At 34.9% G+C, this 15,269-nt stretch overlaps 1 protein-coding gene across 1 annotated transcript in view; it reads left to right on the top strand.

Moving 5' to 3' along the window:
- LOC150107357 (tyrosine-protein kinase Src42A-like) overlaps positions 1–15,269 on the top strand; it is a 254,034-nt gene that overhangs the window by 115,369 nt on the left and 123,396 nt on the right. Inside the window, exon 2 of the mRNA XM_090391222.1 lies at positions 6,403–6,524. Within this exon, the coding sequence (XP_090247348.1) occupies positions 6,403–6,524 (122 nt within the window). The remainder of the gene's footprint in view (positions 1–6,402; positions 6,525–15,269) is intronic.

Below are 15,269 nucleotides of genomic sequence, written 5' to 3'. Positions count from 1 at the left end.
GTAGTAAATTCAAATTTGAAAGGCTATTCATGGAATCAGCCTCAGCCCGAAGGAACAGTCCAAACCTCAACAAATTTGGTTGCATGAGACTGCCCCAAATTTGGGAGACTTACATCAGAAGACCTTCAGCCCAGCAGCCAAGAATACCTACATAGCCCGCTAGGGGGCACCATCAGGACTTTTAGGAGAAACAATAGCTTCCTGCTTCGCCCTCGTTTACTGCGTGTAGTGCCTACGTGCACGTGTAGGAACTTAAAATAAAGATCCCGTGAAGATGGCAACGTGACGTTGCCGAAATATTGGAAATATAGATTAAAGTTTAATTTAATTTATATCCTGTATACGTTGTAAATTCTTTAAATTATTTAATAAGCATGTTTAACCAACATCTAAGCCTTTCTATGAGTAGTAGAAAGTTAAGTTAAGTAGGTTTGAGCGTGGTTAGTAGTTGGAAGGGGACCAATCGTTCGATGCTGTTGGCACACTCTCCCTCGATGAGTCTTTGGACTCCCTGGAGGTGTCAAATAATAATAATAATAGTATGTGGCCTCCTTCGATGAGTCCCTGGCTCCCTGGAGGTCTCTCCTAATAATAATAACACTGCCTGGTCAGTTGGGAAACATTTTGAAGTGTCCAAATGTTGATTATTTAGGAATAAACAGGTATTTAATATCGTTTCTTCAAATTATGAAGTCTAAGCTTTTCTTTAGTGCTTAGCTGTCAGGCTAGTGAAATTAATGTAAGGCTCTAATAAATATATTAGCTTTTAATAATAAACGTTGCTCTAATAAATATATTAGAGCAACATATAATACTGTACCTCTAAAGTCATTCACAACACTTTCTAGTAATATATTTATTTCACCCGCTACTTTGCATGTCAGTAATTTACTCTTCCTTATTTTGCTCACCACAAACTCTTACACAGCTTTTAGGAATAGAACAAAAAAAAACTTCCTAACTCTTGCAGCATGTTTGCAAAAAAACCTCAATCTTATCTCTGTAAATCCTAAATCTCAATATCTCATCCATGCACTGAAGTACAGATCCCACCAGTAGTCTATAGAATTGTGCTTATCATTAAAGTGACAGTCTTGCTCATCTTAGTAGATATAATTTAGTGCCTGGCATAAGACTTGGTCACTTCTCTATGAGAATGACTGACTCTTTTTATGTGGTTTGCACTCACGAAAGGTTGTAAGCCTATAATACATTGCTACTGTGAGTAGGCTAAGAATTTTTTATTTTATTTTTGTTGCATAGTTAAGAAATGCTGCTCTGGAGGTGAGACATAGCACTTTTTCAAGCCACTTCAAGTGTCTTCAGTAAGAAGGACAGTGGTCTCACACTAGGTCATGAAATTCATCTCACACCTAAGGACAATCACAAACATCCATGCTGATCAATTCATCTTCACATGAAAAGAACACAAGCAATATGAAAATTATACTTTCATTGATAGTGAATTTTAAAAACATGTTCAGGATACAAGAGAAATGTGAGAATATACAAAGAATTTGTAATAATAGGAAGCGATTGTTTGATACTCAGCTTGGAGCACCATGCAAATTAAAAGAAAAATATATCATATTGAAAAGAAAAAAAAAACTACAAAAGCTTTATAAAAAAGATTAATGGATGATTAACATGAACGTCTATCTATTTGATAGACATTCATATTAGTGGATAAAAATATTAGCAGATAAAAGTGAGAGTTTGGTTCCTTTTGAACCAAATCAGATCACAACAGTTTGGAGTCTAAAGAAAGTGGCAAAATCTGAAGAAAACAATCAGATGATTTCAGAATGGCAAATATGTTTCGGCTAAAAATCTGAAATCACATCAGCTGATTTCTTTCTTTCTTCTTAAACTTTTGTCTACAAATAACCCTATAACAAAATTTTGCTATATTGCAATATTTCATCATCATCATCATCATCAAATTCCTGCCATGTACCCTCAAGGGGTGTACAGGATATGACAGTACTACATGAAAAATTACATCATTACTAACTTCCTATCTACAATTTTCCTCCAAATCAGTCTGTTACTTGTCAAAACTCCAACATTATCAGATCTTATATTTCTATCGTCTAAGGCACTTTGTACCGTATCAATCCACCTATATCTTGGTCTTCCTCTGGGTCGTTTTCCTGCCAACCTGGCAGAGAACACTTGTTTTGCTAATCTTTCCTCTCCCATTCTATTTAAGTGACCATACCATCTGAGATTAGCTCTGCTAACGCATTTCTGGATGCTGACAATGTCAAGTTCTTTCCTAATATCCTCATTTTTAATATGATATTGCCACTGATGCCATCTGTTCACGCCTCTAATCTTTCTCAGGACTCTCATATCTGCGGTCTCTAGTCTTTGGTCAAATGTTTTACTTCTGACCCAGCTCTCAGATCCATAAGTTAAAATTGGTTTGAACACTGTCTTGTATACAGCTAATTTAGTGTTCCGACTAATTTCTTTCTTATTCCATATGAATTTATTTATTTGACTTCCCGCCATACCAGCTTTGCTGATTCTGTTGTCTATTTCTATATTTAGTTTACCATCTTCAGTAAAAATTGTGCCTAAGTAGCTGAAATGTTTTACTTGTTCCACAGGTTCTCCATTCACAACACAGTTGACATTTTCAATGATTCTGCCTATTTTCATTGTCTTTGTCTTTTTATTGCTGACCTTCATACCATATCTATTACAACAGCTATTCAATTTAGTCAGAGAATCTTGCAGACTTGTAGCGGATTTATTTAGAAGTATAACATCATCTGCATAAAGCAAAGAGCTGACATTAACATCTCCAATTTTGATATCAGGTTTAATACCACATTCCTTCATAATGTGATCCATATAGATAATGAATAACAGAGGGGATAATGTACATCCTTGTCTCACACCAGATTTAACATTAAACCATCTTCCTGTACTTCCTTCAATTCTAACTGCTGACTCACAACTCAAATAAAGACTAAGTATTGCTTGATATAATGCCCCATTGACACCATATAACTGCAGCGTATTGAATAGCTTCTCTCTTGGCACCTTGTCATATGCCTTTTCCAAATCGACAAAACTTAAACACAGATCTTTGTTATATTCCCATGCTTTCTCGACTATTTGCCGTAAAGTGAAGATCTGATCCTGACAGCCTCTATTTCGCCTGAATCCAGCTTGTTCTTCACCAAGCTTTTCTTCCACAATTCTTCTCAACCGTTTCTCAAGTATACTTGCATAGATCTTGCCAGGAACACTCAGTAGGGAAATAGCTCTGTAATTCTCACATTCAGTTTTATTTCCCTTTTTATATATGGGTACTATGAGAGCTCTACTCCAATCATTGGGAATTCGTCCCTCTGTCCAGGCTTTCTGAACTATGCAGTGCAGCCACTGTAAGACTCTTATACCACCATACTTCAGCATTTCTGGTCGAATATCATCTACTCCTGCTGCCTTTCCACATTTCAAGCCTTTGAAGGCTTTTTCTACTTCAAGTATGGATATGTATTCCTGACTGCATGCCTGGTCAGTGTTTTTTATCACTGTGCTGTCATCACTGCTTGTTTCATTTAGCAGTTTTTCAAAGTAATTACTCCATACTTCAAGGATATCTTTTTCTCCTGTTTTCATGTCACCTTTATCATCTCTAATTCCTTTTACAGCACTCTTTCCTCCATTCCTAAGCTTCTTCAACAACCTCCAGAATATTTTGCCACCTTCTTGATATTTATTTTCTATATTCTTGCCAAAGTCCTCCCATGACTTTTGTTTAGCTAGTTTTACACACTGTTTAGCTTTCTTACATTTGTCTCTGTATTCTGTAAGAGTAAAAGCTGACTTATTTGCCAGGAAGTTTTGATATGCTTTCTTCTTTTCCTTCACTGCCTCTTTAACTTCCTGTGTCCACCAGGGAGTTCTGATTTTTTTATCCTTGCATACAACCTCACCACATGCCTCTCTGGCAGAATCAATCAATGTTTCCTTCAGAGTTTGCCACTGAATCTCCAAGGTTTGCTTAAGGGTCAAAGCTGTATAACTGAGAGGAGACCTCCACATAGCCTTTAAAGGAATGCGGAGAACCGACCAGGGCTTCTGACCTAATGTCCAATCCTCACCTTCTCGTGGTGCACCCTGTTGGGTATCTACTTTGATACTGAACGAACGAGGATGGGCTGGCAATTTGGGATTTAGCCGACCAAATTGTATTCTTATTGGTAAACCAAAATAAAAAAAAATTGCAATATTTTGCTATAACAAAAAAAAAAAAAAAAAAAGATTTTTTTCTGTTTTCTGAGATCTGAAATAAAGTAGTTGACAGCTTTATAGGGGTGAACTAACTTTTAGAAGAGATAAACCCAAAATGAAATATCTACTTCTGTTTATCAGAGATTTTTGAGAAGGAAGATGGAACTGTTTTTAGTTGCATTGAAATTGACTAAATTGTCTCATCCCATTAAAGAATGGCATTTCCATGCCATTCTTTAATGAATGAAGCTTAGAATGTTTCAGCAGTGTAAGAGGAAAATGGAGTATACTGTTGTCAAAATAAAGCTATTCTTTGTACATAGTGTGTGTGGGTGTGTGTGTGGGGGGGGGAGGGAACTAGCAGTGAAACTTCGAGAGACATTTTCCTGAAATGTGTTATCATTTGTCAATTTTTTAAAAAATTTTATTTAATTTTATTACATATAGTTAGAAGCAGAATATTTTAATGCTAAATGTAAATTGTTAAAAATTATGGATTACTTTAATGTGAGACAGCTATAAGAATAAATTAAGAATATAGACAATTGTTAATAATGTGAAAAAGGGAATAAACTGCGATACATTATTTTCCCACTCAAAATGTTATAAACGTTTACTATAATCTCGACTAGATAGCTTTAGCAGTGTTGGAGAATGGTTATTCACAGCCTTGATGACAGTAATTACACAGTAATCTTCTCATAAGTATTATACTATATTTGATGAGAATGAAGTATTTTTTTTACCTATCTTTTTATATTCTGTAAATATTCAGGCTGCATATTTCACTAAATTACCACATAAAATTTAAAATATTTGATGTCCTAGATACCTTACTTAATACTTATTCAATCATTAAAAAAAAGGTCATGTAATTAAAAATATCTCATGATTTCTCAAAGAAAGATTGATTTGTTTATTTTTTCTTCAAATGAAACAATGATTATTTGTCTACTGTATGTACTGTTAAAGTAGTTTACTCTACTAATAACAGAACAATAATGAACATTACATAATTGGATGTTGTTGTAAAAAGACCTTGACAACCATTTCAGTTAAGTCATTTGAGAAGCTGGTTTCCAACATCCTGTCTTAGCCTACCCATTTGTGACTGAAAGAAAACTCAGCAATTAACATCTGCTCCATGTTAAGCATTCATCTCTATTATAGCTGTCATAATCTTCAATTGTCAGTTTAAAAAAATAAAAATTCTGCTATTGTGTATCTCCATTATGTACCTAGCATATCTGTTCTTTTAGTTATTGCCCAAGTCTTTAAATATCATATAATTTTAATTAAGCTTTAAATTGTATTATCATAAAAAAAATTCATCATAATTACAGCACAATATTGGCAGTGTCATTTGGACCATTTCCTATATATACATGAAATGGATACCTGAAATGGAAGAAATAAAATCTCTTTAAGGGGGGGGGATTGAAACAGTTATATAGTTTTTCCCCTGTACAATCAGTCATTTTATGATGGGAAACAGCTAATTGATTTCCCATCATATTTTTACGTATTTAATCAAGGGAGGGGAGGAAAATCATCAAGAAAAGGTAACACGTTTGGCTTTCTGAACACTCATCTTATTTTTTGTTTACAAAGTTTTATAGAGTTTTAGATCCTCTCCTATAGCATATGTAACTTTTAAGTATTTACATGTGACCAACATGATTTTATGTGAACTTTGTAAAGTTTTGCCTTAAATTTCCAGATAATTTATTTCTAATTTGTATAACTGTAATTAATAATATATACTATTATTTTTTGAAATCAGGTAAATTTTATTTATTTTTTTTTTTAAGATATTTAAAATGCAAAACAAGCTGTATGCTTGCTTGCTTTGCAATGGAACATTGTTCTAAAGATATCCACATCAGTTAATAAGCATAGCCCCTTGTTTAATTTTATGCATTTAAAGTATGCACACAGAGGAAATTTAATTATTTTTCTTAAGCTCACAGTAATTCCTGTATTTATGCTTTTGTTTTGCTCCCTTGCATTCCAACTTTATGTGAAATGTTTTTAAACTAACTGGTTGATATAAAACACTTATAGGTTTGCATTGAATGTATTTTTTTTTTTTTTTTTAAGTAGATTATAAGATTTCTTCCAAATGAGTAGTTCATTTATTTATTGTAGATGGTATTTTGGCAAGATAAAGAGGATAGAGGCAGAAAAAAAATTACTGTTGTCTGAAAATGAACACGGCGCCTTCTTAATAAGAGACAGTGAAAGTAGAAGAAATGATTTCTCCCTTTCAGGTCAGCTTTTCTATTTTATGATAGTCATTTTGATGTACAGTAGTAGTATATGTCCTTCTCAATAAAATAAAATGAAATACATGTGTGCGCGTGCACACACACAGATATAAAAATTAACATATCCCTGTTTAAGTTAAGGTCTTGTGGAGTGCCACCTAGCAATCCAAATGCTGTGAAACTTTGCAGGAATACATTGTGCATCATGTGGAAGTGATATCTGAGGGAGTGGAGGGGGGATGTAGTTCCAAAATTCACCACCAAGGGAGTTGTATGGTGTACCTAATGTTGATATAGCAATTTTTCTGCATGTGTGTGTGTGTGTGTGTGTGTGTGTAAAGAAGAAAAGTGACACTCATTGCATTCACAGGGTACTGTTATGTGCTGCCCTCTCCAGTATGCCACAAACTGCATCCTTTGTACAATGTGTTCAATGACCAGGTTGCATTCTATCCATTCTGTATGTGCACAATTGATGTTGCACACATGTTATACTGTCTTTCAGCACAGGCAAGTTATCAAGATGATTCCAATAAAAGCTGTCTTTGAGATACCTTGGAGCCAGAAGTCGCATCAGGTGAACAGGGCAGCCATGCTGCAGGAAATATGACTGATCATTCTGGCTTTTGTGAAATGTTCTCAAAGAACCTTCTATACAGATCAACCAATGTATGTAGGAGCCCCAAAGAGAATCCACTTTGGTTTCTCTCGGAATCCTGCATGAAAATGACTGAATCCATGCACAGGTGCTGCTGCTGTGGCAAAGCAAAATTGTTTATCATATCACAATACCTCTTGACAGTAACTGAGCAGGTCACAGGACCAGACATGAATGTCCTCAAAGAAGAATGATCCGATGATTTTCTGGGGAGATGAGGCTCACTTTAACCTAAATGGAGCTGTGAATACCCACAACTGCCTAGTATCAGCTATGCAATCCAAAAAATTCCTTTGCATTCATCCAGAGTTACTGTCTAGTGTGGGTTTACAGCTTCATTGGCACCGCAGCATCCAACTCCACTTGAGCAAGGTGTGTGTGTGTGTGTGTGTGTGTGTGTGTGTGTGTGTGTGTACCACACACACATACAGTCGACTGACATTTCAAAGAGACTTTGAAATGTCAGTCAGAAATATTGTGATATGACCTTCTTTAATGATTTTTAAAAGTTTAGCTGGGTATTTCCAGGCAGCTTCGACATCTGCTGATGCTGATTCTCCCTGGATTTTAAGATTATACAAAGAAAACAGCTTTTTAAAGTTTTCGAACCACCGTTCCTGGCACAAAAATCCATGCTGAGAGATTTCTTCTGAAGAATCTTGATCAAGTTCTTTTAAATGTTTATAAACTTTGAGAGCTTTTTGCTTAATAAGGTGTCCATCCAAAGGAATTTTCTTTTGAGTGCGATCTTCTGTCAAAATCATTAGAGATTTCTCCATTTTTCTATTAGAATATCGTGAACACGAGCAATTGCGCTTTGCACTTACCGTTGACCCAGCAATAAACACTTTCTTGGATTTTATGTTCATTTTGTTTGAATGTTTGAATTGTTGATTCATTTAAATTCAGAGTCCTTGCAACAACTCCTGGTTTTTCTCCAATTTTCAACCGATCCAAGATTTTAATTTTTTCTTCAAGAGAAATGATTTCTTCTTCAGTGTTGGTTTTTTCCCTTTCGTTGCAGTTTTAGTGGCCATTACAATAAAAATAAACTTTTACATAAAAAAAGCATTACATATGCATGTAACTCACCAGAAAATAAACTGCTCAGCTTGAGAATAACATACTTATGATTTTAAATGCGCTTTCCTGGCAGAAAACGAAGACAATTTTCAACAATACGTACAATACGTACAAGCTGAATTTTGTTTTACACAAGACAGCAGCTATAAAGACGTGCATGTGATGATTGGTGCGGTATTAACAAAAGATCGCGCAACCTAAAGACAAAAGCAACCAAGTGTTGAGTGGAAATGCTAATTCTCTTCAGTCAAATTCCATAACATTTGAAACTGCCATAACAACATTCACTATTAGTTTTAACACATTCACAACAGGGTGTCATTTATCGTTCCAATGGAACTTTTCATTACTGACTGGCTCAACTCACAAATTTTCAACCCTTGTTTAAATTTTATGGCTTCTTGTTTGCATTTGAGGTGGCTGGCGAACTCGCACATTCATTATATGGCATGTTTCTTGGTAGTCTTTTATTTTAAGTTAGCCTTTGTGATCTGTCGTAATGACATCGAGAATTTCAAATGCAATAAAAGGACAATAGTTTTTAGTTAGATACTGTGTTTCGGTGCAACATATGATTTTGCTCAAGTCTATACAGCATAGTTTCTGTGAGAGGGGACATATGATTTATTAGTTCCCGCCATTTTTATTCCATCTGTCTCTAATTGCACTATTTGTTGAGAATGACACAGACTGCAAGAGCCTCTGTACAGTACCTTATTCAGTGATAAAATAAAACTAAATTCGATACTTTTAACTACTTGAGCAATACAGGCAGACACAAATTTAATGAAGATAAAATTTGATAAATCCCACGGTGAAAAATATGAAAAATAAATAAATGAAGGGTTACTAGAAATTGTAGACCGCGTTATATCGAAACCACGTTGAACAAGGGATACTACAATTTGTAGACCGCGTTATATCGAAACCGCATTGTATAAGTACCGCGTTATACGAGGGTTACCTGTATTTTATATACAGTGTCTGAATAAGATGAGAGTATCTGGTGGAAAGAAATCTCAAAGCAGCTCCAAAGTTTCTTTCCTGGGTGTAGAGGGTAGAAGCTTTCTAGAAGGTCTGATGGTTCTGTTAATCTGTATTAATATTTCAAAATTAATAGTTCTATTAATATTTGGAATTTTGAAAACATAACTATGGAAATCTAAAACTTTCACTGCAAGCTCACAGTGAGTCCATTTCATCTAAATCAATAGGCCAAGGAAGTTGTATCCTAATTTGTATGGAGATTCTGGTTCCATTGTATAAGGTTTGGTCACCTAGTTTTTCAAAAGGATGAAGAAGTATTAGAAAGGGTTTAGAGATGATTAACTGAGGTGGTTTCTGGTCTGTCTCTGGAATGTTGAATATGAAGATAAGTTGGGAAGGTGTAATTTATAGAGTAGTGGATAGGAGGAGGAGGGATGATAGAGACATAAGTTGGCAAAGTTTTTCATAGAATGGTAGGAGATGGAGGAGAACGAGAGGTCATCCCTGGAAGTTGTATAAATGAGGATATGAGCTAAAGAGTAAGAATCAGGTGTTTTGCATGGAGAGTGGTGAATGATTGGAAATGCATCGCAGGAGAATGTGGTTGTGCAGAGATTGCAAATGTATTTAAGACATGGTATGATGAGCTGTGTGTATGAAAGAGGGACTTCCCACTATACGTCTTTGACTCTGTGGAGGTCTGAAGATAACAATAATCAGGTCTCAACAGCTTATGCAAGTCCTACTAGCCATTAAAAAATCTACTCACCCAAGACCTCCCCAGTTTTTAATGATATATTCCAATAAGCCAATAGAAGTTCCATAAAGTGATTGGTGATGCTCTGTTATCATTTGGAGAACGTTTCCTTTGTGTGAGAGCCATTCCAAGGTGGAGTCAATAAATAATAAGAATAGGAGAACAGTAAAACAACTGATATTTTTTTTTAAATATATACGTTCATTTGCATACTAGAATGGTCCTTTATATTACTCATATTAATCTGTGTTTTCTTCAAATTAAAAAGATTTCATTTAGAGTTATTTTTTAATATAAAATATTCTATATTGTCCAGCCTGCAGCTACTCCAACTGGCAAAATCGACTTATCGTGGGCGAGCATATTGGTGGAACCCAAATAATAATAATAATAATTTTCCTTTTCTAATCAGATACAGGAACAATGATGTTGCACCAAAGTTTTTTAAGGCTTAGTGTAAGCTTAATTCTGCTGAATCACAAAAAATCTACCAGTGTACAGAAATTGACATCTCTTCAAAGAACACGTTGCTGCTGCCAGATTTAAACTTTCCAAGATTGATCACCACACATTGTTCTTCCATTCTTCCTCACCTCCTGCAGATTTGTGGAACATCACCAATAAAATTTCTGCCAACCAAGCTCTTTAAGTTTCTCTTATGAACAAAAACAATTTTTAACAAACAAAAAAAAAACAAAACAAAAAAAAACATGCCTCTGTAAGAAAAAAAAAGTAGGAAAAGAACATTTACCCCACTCCAAGGTCATAATCAATCTTTCTTTGTGTACCTTCTCTCTATGAAACAAGAATTTCTTATCTTAGGGATTCAGTTTTGCTTTAGTCCCTTACAACAGGGCTATCCAACTGAGGGCCACATTAGAAAAAAAAAAAAATATCCGAGGGCTGCATCACAATGCGTATCTAGTAATTTGGTGAGCAGCAGCGACACAACCTTGAAAGCTGAACAAATGAACAACACTAATTGCGCAATAATCATGTGCTCACATTCCCCATGAGCACCCAGAGCATGCACTTTGGAACAAAAGTGTAAAAACGCTTCTTTGACACATCTAATATTTGAAAAAAACGTGGGTGTGTGTGTGTGTGTGTATATATATATAGTGATGTAAAAACACCAAATAAAATTATCAACATCGAGATTAATCAATTAGTGATAGAATTAAAATATCTAATACACATTCGATTCAAATTGTTTTATTTTTTCACTCGTGAAAATCAAAACCCACAGGTGAGCCGTACAAAATCGCACCGCAGGCAGGCCACATGTGGCCCAGGTAGTGCTTTGGACAGCCCTGCCTTACAATATATCTTCAAAGTAGATATTTTCTCAGTCCTCTTTCTAGATGGTTTATGTATAAAGAGGATTTCAAAATTTCTTTGAAAGTCAAATCTGCAGTCAAGGAGGACTTACTCCAAATTTTAGAGCTTTCACCTATAAAAAAAAAAAAAAAAATGTCCCAAAATTTACTTTTATTAATTTGTGTGAATACATTCAGTCCTCTTATAGAAAACACTGGCACAGTGAATTTGCTCAATTTAAAGGGTGGGGATACTTAATATCCAGGCAAAATCCCATAGCTTCAATGCTATTCTTTTTATGGTAATCCCATATATGTGAGGTTGTTCAGTGTATGGTACATTGAATCCATTGGGTGAACAGAAAGTTTAGGAGAAAGAAGAACCTTTTAGGAAATATATAAAATGGGACTTTTCAAAAGCATTGCAGCAGAAGGAATAAATGAAGAGGAAGAAAAAGGAGAATGGGAGAATTACCAATGCCAATTCTTATCAATAGAGTAATAACCATTCAAATGTTTGTATATAAAAAAAAAATGAAAGCAAAGATTATTATGTAAAAGTGAATTCACTGAATTGGTGCGAGACATTAATTAATCTGTTTCATCATTAATCAGCCTGTTTGCTGTCTTCAATTTTTTTTAGCTCTTAGGACTACCATTCCAAATGTGTGAACTAAATTCAGTTGTGGGATGGATTTTTGATGATTTGCATGGACTCGTCCAGTGATTTGGTTGGATGCAGTCAAAAATAAGACTGGAAGAAAAGGATTATTTTTTGTGTGAGAAGTAGGGCAAGATTACTGTATTAAAAATTAATATGGATATCATAATCCCTTTGAAGAACCGAATATAAGAATTGAAGAAGTTGATATTTTGGAAATTGAGGATGCAGTGCAAGGTTTATTGCAAAAGTGCAGTGGTCATCTACAAAACTGGATTGAATTTGCAGCCAACTGTAAGATGATTATTGTTATAGAAAAAGAAGAGAATTAGAGAGAGAAAATGGTGCCTCTTTCCTTAAACTTAGCACTAGTTCCTAAGTTTGAGGATAGAAATTCATCCGTCATCATATCCAGTGAGACTGTTGTCAACCTAGTTACAGAAGAACTGTATGAGGGGGGAGCTTACTTAATAGGCCTTTACAAAAAAAAAAACAGACAAATGCTGGTTAATAACCATTGAAATTCCTCAAATGTTTCCATGGCATTTTTTTTTAAATGATTTTAGTAAGAAGATCAGTGGAGGAATCTGTACTGATGATCATGTATTAGTTGTTAGATTACCAAGCATTGTTGAAGTTTAGTGTTAATGGTTTTCTGTGCAAATTAGAATTGAAATAAGAGAAACTGTATGGTAATTTAATTTTTCACCCTTAGAAATGGAATGAATGTGGGCTAATTTCCAAGCTGAAAGGATAGATGTCATTGAAATAAGAGAGAATAAAAAGGTGACAAAATAAAACAGGAGTTTGTCTGGAGTGGATTACTGGTATCCATGTTGAATACAGTGCTATTGGGAAAGTTTTAACTGCAAAAAAAAAAAAAATAGCAATTAAAGAAAGGAAATCAAACAGTTTGAATGGCTGGTGGTATTAGGAGAATAGTAGAGACAGCAAGTGAATTTGATAGAATATGGCTGAGAGATTTTTAGCTATATAAGATTAAAAATAAGAGATTTTAAATTGAAAATGCTGACATGAGAAATCAGAGTGAACATATGCACAAATGCCACTTTTCAAATGAAAAGAGTGTACTTGGGAAAGCTGAAATGCATAAGAAGGTTGAAATTTGAGTTTCTCTTAGGAAAAGTTGACCATGTATATTTATAATATGAATCTGAAAGCTGTTATGAGATTAGCCTTTTTCCAATTGTAATCTTTCACTTTGAGTTTTCATAGTTGTTTAAGCTGAATTGGGAGGGATATTTAATATACAATAATAGATTCTTTATCAAAGCCATACTGAAGAACCTCACCCAACTCCACAAATTGCAGCCTCTGCATTGTCCCCGTTCCCCATACCACTCTGGATATTCACTTCAGGCACACCTTACAGAACTGGTAGCAAGATTGTGCACTAGCTGACTTGGAAGCCTCCTAAATCCTTAGCATTAAGTTCAGTCTAAATACTGTCTGTGGTAATCTTCGTTAAGTAACAGTTTGAAAACTGTACCTTCAAAAGGAAGAAATATTTGGTCACTCTATGAGATGGCTGACATAACTCTGGAAACATCATGTTGCATGTTAGAGGAAATGGAGAAAAAAGTAAACCAGGTCTTTGCCCTGTAGTCCAAACATGTTTTTTTGACTCCTAAAGTGGGGGTATTATATAGATGGTGCAACTCATCTACTACCTTGTTATGCATAGTATTACAAAAGCCTGTCCTTTCCTCTGAGCAGTGTGGATACCTCACCTCAACTTCTTCCTATATTGGTTCATACCTAAATAGTTTCCCCCAGTTTGATGATTTAATACCTGTTGGCTGGAAGATTTTATCCAGGGCAACTGTTGTCCTGCCTACATGAAAATGTAACAGAGGATTTGGTTGTTGTAGACTGTACAGGCTTCGCCGAAGTTCAGAGTATCTCAATTTATGACCAGAACATCAGTTCCACCAACACTTTTAGATAAAACACAAATTTCTTCTTTTTCATCCTGTCATGGATTTTAGATCAAGTCGTCTGTTCCAGTCTCATGCTATCACTTTCTTGGTCTTCCAGTTCTTTTTCTATTTATTTTATATTGTTATTATTATTATCTGACCTCCATTGAGTCAGACTTATTGTGAGAGGTACACACTATCACACACGACACTCATCAAACCATGCCTTAAATTGATTCAGTGTGTCTACCTTCACAACACTCAGGCAATGCACTCACCAACTCTCCATGTAAAGAACCTGCTCCTCATTTCTTCAATTTCCAGGGATGACCTCTTGTTCAACCCACCTCTCCCATTCTATGAAAAATTTCTTCCATGTTGATCTGGTAACAACCCCTGACCAATTCATTTGTCTCAATCACATCCCTCCTATTTGTGATGCTTTACAAATTACATTCTTTCAATCTGTCTTCATGCTTCATTGAATGTGAATGCTTCATGCATTCACATTCTAAAGACCAGCTACCACCTTTGTGAATCCTTTCTAACATATCCTTTTCATCATGAAAACCCAGTAACCAAATCTGTACACAGTAATTCATAGGAGTCCTGATCAAGCAAGACCTTATACAATGGAATCATAACCTTTTGTTTTGATATAAAGCGGTTTTGATATAACACGGTCTACAAATTGTAGTAACCTTTGTTCAACGCGGTACTTATACAATGCGGTCTACAAATTGTAGTAACCCTTGTTCAACACGGTACTTATACAACGCGGTTTCGATAAAAACACGGTCTACATATTATAATAACCCTTTATCTTTTCGTATATTTTTTACCGTCTGACATAAAAATCAAATTTTATCTTCGTTAAATTTGCGTCTGCCCATATCGCGCATGCAGTTATAAGTAGTGAATTTATATTAGGGGGAAAATACCTTTCAGAACGCATGTATGTCAATTGTTACCATATAAAGTGTTTATTGTTGAGTTACATACAATATGTAATGCTTTTTTATGTAAAAATTTTATTATTTTTTTTATAGTAATGACCACTTACAGGGCTTTTGCGATATGGTTGAAAACAAAATTAGTGAATCTATTTCCCCATCAATTAATTCATTAATTTTGTTTTCAACCATATCGCAAAAGCCCTGTAAGTGGCCACTTTAAATTAGGAGGAACTCGTACAATTAATAGATGACCTTGAACCAAATGGCTAGGAAAGTTCTGCCAAAGATTCTGATTGTGATGAATCCGTTAAAGAATTCAGTTTAACGAAATTAGCAGAAGAATTAAACTTGGCAATGATCCTTCAATGGAGCTCTCCGGAAAATTCA

This window comes from Typopeltis vanoorti, chromosome 4 (assembly GCF_054136105.1).
Source record: "Typopeltis vanoorti isolate ZY-2024b chromosome 4, IOZ_Tvanoo_1.0, whole genome shotgun sequence".
In the NCBI taxonomy this organism is placed as follows: Eukaryota; Metazoa; Arthropoda; class Arachnida; order Uropygi; family Thelyphonidae; genus Typopeltis; species Typopeltis vanoorti.
Note: the sequence above shows the minus strand (reverse complement) of the source record. Positions and strands in the feature narration are given on the sequence as shown.